Below are 6482 nucleotides of genomic sequence, written 5' to 3'. Positions count from 1 at the left end.
ATCCACGTTACGAGTCCCCCAATCCCCCCCGAGGGTCCCAGCCCCCCCCCGATCCCAAGCATCCCCCCGTCCCCCATTGGCCTCGGCCATGTGTGCGGGGGGAAGGCCTCCCGCAGACGGGGGCCCGTACCCCTCCCCACCCCCTGTGAAGTCGCCTCGGCGATGCTGATTGTCGGCGGCGGCATGAAGGACGTGCTGGAGGAGACGGTTCTCCCGCTGCAATCGCTGCACCTCCCCCGTCAGACATGCGACCTCTTCCCTGAGCTCAGCCTCAGGGCCGCAAGGCCCCTCACCGGCCTGTGGCAGACCAGAACCACACTCCGCCACCTTGCAACAACCACACCCATGGAAAGTGTCCACAAGAATGGTAACCACTCGATCTCTCCACCACTCAACCACAAAACCACTCCACAACACAACCGCTCTCCCACAAAACCGCTCGACCACTCCACCACTCGACTACTCGTGCTCGCCTGCTGGAGCCTTACCGGCATGCTGCGGCGCCCGGCGCTGCTAGGACCAGATGATGAAGGCTAGCGAGAAAAACAAAAATAAAAACAAAAACTACAAAAACCAAGAAAATGACCACAAAACGACACAAACAACACAGCAGAGAGAGGAAGGGGCGGGAGAGAAAATGTTAAGGCACTGCCCACAGCAGCACTCACGGCAGCTGCAGGAACAGCTGACTCACAGCCGGCCTCGCAAGTACCGTCCAAGGGCACTGCACTTGTTAACGTCCACACAGGATGTGTGGGATTCCTTTGATAGAAAACATGGCCTAATGTATTAACAGTTAACTACGGCCCCTATGGCCACGCACGTGTATCTCACTAAGTGGCTGGTTAATTGAATGTTTCCACTTCCATTCATTTGTGTGTGGTTGCCAGGTGGATTGTTACATTGCAAGATTGAGAGTTGATAGCGGTGGACTGTGTTAGCGGTGTACTGTGTTAGCGGTGGACTGTGTTAATGGTGGACTGTGTTAATGGTGGACTGTGTTAGAGGTGGACTGTGTTAGAGGTGGACTGTGTTAGAGGTGGACTGTGTTAGCGGTGGACTGTGTTAGCAGTGGACTGTGTTAGAGGTGACCTGTGTTAGAGGTGGACTGTGTTAGTGGTGGACTGTGTTAGTGGTGGACTGTGTTAATGATGGACTGTGTTAGCGGTGGACTGTGTTAGCGGTGGACTGTGTTAGTGGTAAACTGTGTTAATGGTGGACTGTGTTAGCGGTGGACTGTGTTAGCGGTGGACTGTGTTAGCGGTGGACTGTGTTAATGGGGGACTGTGTTAGTGGTGGACTGTGTTAGTGGTGGACTGTGTTAATGGTGGACTGTGTTAGAGGTGGACTGTGTTAGAGGTGGACTGTGTTAGTGGTGGACTGTGTTAGTGGTGGACTGTATTAATGGTGGACTGTGTTAGTGGTGGACTGTGTAAATGCTGGACTCTGCATATTCCTGAGACTGTTGGGAGTCGTATGTCTACCCTCCCCCACGGTTGTACCCATCCTGATCTGGTGCTTACCTTCTCCTCCAGGTCCTTGATCTGCTCTCTCTGCCTCTCCAGCTTCTTCTCCAGGTCCCTGATCTTCTGCACAGCATGGGGGGGGGGGGGGGCGCACACAGTGATGTGGGGGTGGTGGTGGAGCAGGAGGTGGGGTTGAGTGTGCACAGAGGGGTCGTAAGCGTAAAATGAGGTAAGGGAGGGAGGTTGGACACAGCAGGAATGGCGAAGTGCAGCGATCAGCTCATACCTGGGCATGCACATTCACACACACATCTCGACAGCTGGAAGCCCATTGTGGCCGTTCACCGTCGTTAACTTACTGCGTTCTACTGCTGTTCAAGTCATGAACACTGGCGATTTTTCTCCGACACCTTTGATCGAATTCACGTTTGGAGGCTTAAACTGGCCAATCTCGAGCAACTCGGAGATTTATCTTGAGATGTGGCTGCGGGGAAACGGCCCCGTGGCCCCACCGACCCCACTCACAGACGTCACAGCTGGCACGGAACCAAACCTGGGCAATGGTGTGGTCCACCCTGTGGCGAGCGTGTAACACCCCGCCCTCCATCCCCCACACACACAGCGCCATCCGCGACGACCCAACCGACCGACGCAACGCCGCGGGCGTCGTACGTGGCTAGAAATTTAAATGCGGAGCGCGCGGTTCCCCGCACAGGGCGCTCGGCTCGCTCGGCCCGGATACCCGTGAAGTGTGGTTGCTACGGTAACCCGGCATGCCAGCTGGAGGCTGGGGAGGAGGCAGGGGGTGGGGACCGTGTCGTTAGCCAATGAGCAGCACCCTACCCCCTTCACCGGGGCCCCTCTTGCCCAACCCTCCTCGCTGATGCAGAGGAGACCTCATTGATTTTAGATTCAGGGGACGAGTATGATGACGAATGAGTGCAGCCTCGGGGGAGGAGAGGGGTAGACGCGAGGTCGCTCCTCCGGCACAGCGGCTGTGAAGGCTGCTCGTGACACGACAGCGCTCACGTTCTTAAAATGGTTGCTCAGAGTCCGTGCAATGGGTGTGAGCAGCTTCTATGATACTCCGGTCACATGCTCTTTAGCCTCACGATGCATTGGGATTGAATCTCTCACGATGCCTTGTGATTTAATCTTCCTCACGATGCATTGTGACTGAATTTTCCTCACGATGCATTGTGATCGAATCTTCCTCATGCTGAATTGTGATGAAATCTTCCTGACGATGCATTGCAATTGATTATTCCTCACAATGCACTGCGATTGAATCTTCCTCACGATGCATTGTGATTGAATCTATCACGATGCATTGTGATTGAATCTATCACGATGCATTGTGATTGAATCTCTCACGATGCATTGATTGAATCTTACGATGCATTGGGATTGAATCTCTCACGATGCATTGCGATTGTATTTCTCACGATGCATTGCGATTGAATCTTTTTCACGATGCACTGATTGAATCTTCCTCACGATGCATTGTGATTGAATCTCTCACGATACATTGATTGAATCTTACTCACGATGCATTTGGATTGAATCTCGCACGATGCATTGGGATTTAATCTTCCTCGCGATGCGTTGTGATTGAATCTCTCACGATACATTCCAATTGTATTTCTCACGATGCATTGCAATTGAATCTTCCTCACCACGCATTGTGTTTGAATCATCGCGTGGAGGATCTCTCGCCGCTCTACCTTGTGCGCGTGCTGCAGCGACTCCATGCGCTCCCGCAGCACCCGTGCGTCGTACTCGCGGATCTGTCCCAGCACCTGCCGCTTCCACTGCTCGACGGCGCCCTGCAGGTGCTCCCTCTCCTTGTCCGAGAGGCCCCCTCCGGTCCCGACGGCCACGCCGCCCAGGCCGCCCAGGCCGCCCAGGCACTCCCCTCCTCCTCCTCCGCCCCCCACCAGCAGACCGGCCGCCCCTGAGGAGCACAGCCTCCCCCCCGCCGGCCCGAACGCGGAGGCCGCTCCCAGCGCGGGCCCGGCGCCGACCCCGCACGTGGCCGCCGCCGCCGCGATGGACGCCGCCGCTCCCCCCCGCACCCCGCTCGGCGTCGTGGCAGAGGAGCCGGCAGGGGGCTTTTGCTGCAGGGCGCTGTAGAGCGTCGCCTCCAGCTCCCGCACTCGCTACGAGGGGGGGCACGGGGAGGAGCGACATCGCGGACAAGCGGGCGCAGCAGTCAACTCCAACGCACCGCGCCGCGCAGCCGAACGTGCAGTGGTGGTGCGGTGTGTAAACATCGCTACTGGGGAGACAAAGGCGGTCGGGCGTGGTGCTTGCCACCCCACCCCCTCGTGTACCTTTCCGGCCTTCATAGATGCTCGCTAACAGCACTTGCCCGAACAGTATGTTCAGGTTATACGGGGGATCTTTGTCTTTGTACTTTGAGGTGGTGTGAAGTGTCAAAGACTCGATGGCAGGAGATCATGAGATAGACCCGGGTGCTATGGGTTAACTGAGTAAACACACATACACATAACCATGCAGACCATGAGGGCAAGTGCTGTAAGCGAGCACCTGTTTAGACCATCATGGCACGGATTAGCACGGTTGGCTAAGCACGGTGTGAAAGAAATCCAACAAACATACCATGCTAAGCTGTCTTTGTTTACCGAGCAATGGTGTTTATACACTGCATAAGGCACTCATTTAAGACGGAGTGAACTCAGGGGAAGCCCAGGATACCCTCAGATACCCACTTTTCACTGATAAAATCAAAGGCTGAGGATTGAACACAGGTCACAGGGTTCATCGAGCAGTGCACTGACCACTGCGCGCGCACACCCTGTGTGTACCCACTCACACAAACCCTGTGTGTGTGTGTGTACACACACGGTGTGTGGGCTGTGTGTGTGTGGGTACACACACGGTGTGTGGGCTGTGTGTGTGTGGGTACACACACGGTGTGTGGGCTGTGTGTGTGTGCACACAGGGTGTGTGTGTGTGTACACACAGGGTGTGTGGGCTGTGTGTGTGTGGGTACACACACGGTGTGTGGGCTGTGTGTGTGTGGGTACACACACGGTGTGTGGGCTGTGTGTGTGTGCACACAGGGTGTGTGTGTGCACACAGGGTGTGTGGGCTGTGTGTGTGTGGGTACACACACGGTGTGTGGGCTGTGTGTGTGTGGGTACACACACGGTGTGTGGGCTGTGTGTGTGTGCACACAGGGTGTGTGTGTGTGTACACACAGGGTGTGTGGGCTGTGTGTGTGTGGGTACACACACGGTGTGTGGGCTGTGTGTGTGTACACACAGGGTGTGTGTGAGTGTGGGCGGTGTGTGTGTGTACAAACAGGGTGTGTGTGTGGGTACACACAGGGTGTGTGTGTGTGTGGGTACACACACGGTGTGTGGGCTGTGTGTGTGTGGGTACACACACGGTGTGTGGGCTGTGTGTGTGTGCACACAGGGTGTGTGTGTGTGTGTACACACAGGGTGTGTGTGTGTGTACCCACACACACACACACCCTGTGTACACACACACACACACAGCCCACACACCCTGTGTGTACACACACACACACCCTGTCTGTACACACACACACCCTGCGTGCCCACACACATACACACACTCTGTGTGTACACACACACACTCTGTGTGCCCACACACAGCCCACACACACACACCCTGTGTGTACACACACAGCCCACAAACACACACCCTGTGTGTACACACACACACCCTGCGTGCCCACACACATACACCCTGTGTGTACACATACACACACCCTGTGTGTACACACACACACTCTGTGTGCCCACACACAGCCCACACACACACACCCTGCGTGCCCACACACAGCCCACAAACACACACCCTGTGTGTACACACACACACCCTGCGTGCCCACACACATACACCCTGTGTGTACACATACACACACTCTGTGTGTACGTACACACACACCCTGTGTGTACACACACACACTCTGTGTGCCCACACACAACCCACACACACACACCCTGTGTGTACACACACACACCCTGCGTGCCCACACACAGCCCACAAACACACACACTGTGTGTACACACACACACCTTGCGTGCCCACACACCTCAATGCAGACAACACTTACCTACAATTAAACCAACCAAAGAAAGCCCGATTTAAATATTGAACAAAACAATATTCGCATCGTTTCAGAACGCGCTGCTAAACAATCCTCCGCTGTGTTCGCCGAGAGCGCCTGTGACTCTGTGAGAGAGAGAGTGAGGAGCCTGGCGGCTGTGAGTGAGAGAGTGAGTGAGGAGCCTGGCGGCTGTGAGTGAGAGAGTGAGGAGCCTGGCGGCTGTGAGTGAGTGAGAGAGTGAGTGAGGAGCCTGGCGGCTGTGAGTGAGAGAGTGAGTGAGGAGCCTGGCGGCTGTGAGTGAGTGAGTGAGAGAGTGAGTGAGGAGCCTGGCGGCTGTGAGTGAGAGAGTGAGTGAGGAGCCTGGCGGCTGTGAGTGAGAGAGTGAGAGAGTGAGTGAGGAGCCTGGCGGCTGTGAGTGAGAGAGTGAGTGAGGAGCCTGGCGGCTGTGAGTGAGTGAGGAGCCTGGCGGCTGTGAGTGAGTGAGAGAGTGAGGAGCCTGGCGGCTGTGAGAGAGAGTGAGTGAGGAGCCTGGCGGCTGTGAGTGAGAGAGTGAGGAGCCTGGCGGCTGTGAGTGAGTGAGTAAGAGTGAGGAGCCTGGCGGCTGTGAGTGAGAGAGTGAGGAGCCTGGCGGCTGTGAGTGAGTGAGTGAGAGTGAGGAGCCTGGCGGCTGTGAGTGAGTGAGAGAGTGAGGAGCCTGGCGGCTGTGAGTGAGTGAGAGAGTGAGGAGCCTGGCGGCTGTGAGTGAGTGAGAGAGTGAGGAGCCTGGAGGCTGAGTGAGTGAGTGAGAGAATGAGGAGCCTGGCGGCTGTGAGTGAGAGAGTGAGTGCGGAGCCTGGCGGCTGTGAGTGAGAGAGTGAGTGCGGAGCCTGGCGGCTGTGAGTGAGTGAGAGAATGAGGAGCCTGGCGGCTGT

General features: G+C 56.2%; 1 protein-coding gene across 1 annotated transcript in view; it reads right to left on the bottom strand.

Moving 5' to 3' along the window:
• Nucleotides 1-149: 149 nt before the first annotated feature.
• Nucleotides 150-6482, bottom strand: part of JAKMIP1 (janus kinase and microtubule interacting protein 1) — a 60421-nt gene continuing 54088 nt past the window's right edge. The window contains exons 24-26 of the mRNA XM_078599707.1: nucleotides 3556-3625; nucleotides 3191-3324; nucleotides 150-1589 (exon numbers count right to left, since the gene is read on the bottom strand). Coding sequence (XP_078455833.1) covers nucleotides 1386-1589; nucleotides 3191-3324; nucleotides 3556-3625 — 408 coding nt within the window. The 3' untranslated portion in view covers nucleotides 150-1385. The remainder of the gene's footprint in view (nucleotides 1590-3190; nucleotides 3325-3555; nucleotides 3626-6482) is intronic.

Source organism: Lampetra planeri, chromosome 12, assembly GCF_965212315.1.
Source record: "Lampetra planeri chromosome 12, kcLamPlan1.2.h2, whole genome shotgun sequence".
Taxonomy (NCBI): Eukaryota; Metazoa; Chordata; class Hyperoartia; order Petromyzontiformes; family Petromyzontidae; genus Lampetra; species Lampetra planeri.
The sequence above is the reverse complement of the archived record's forward strand: the minus strand, read 5'-3'. Positions and strand labels throughout refer to the sequence as shown.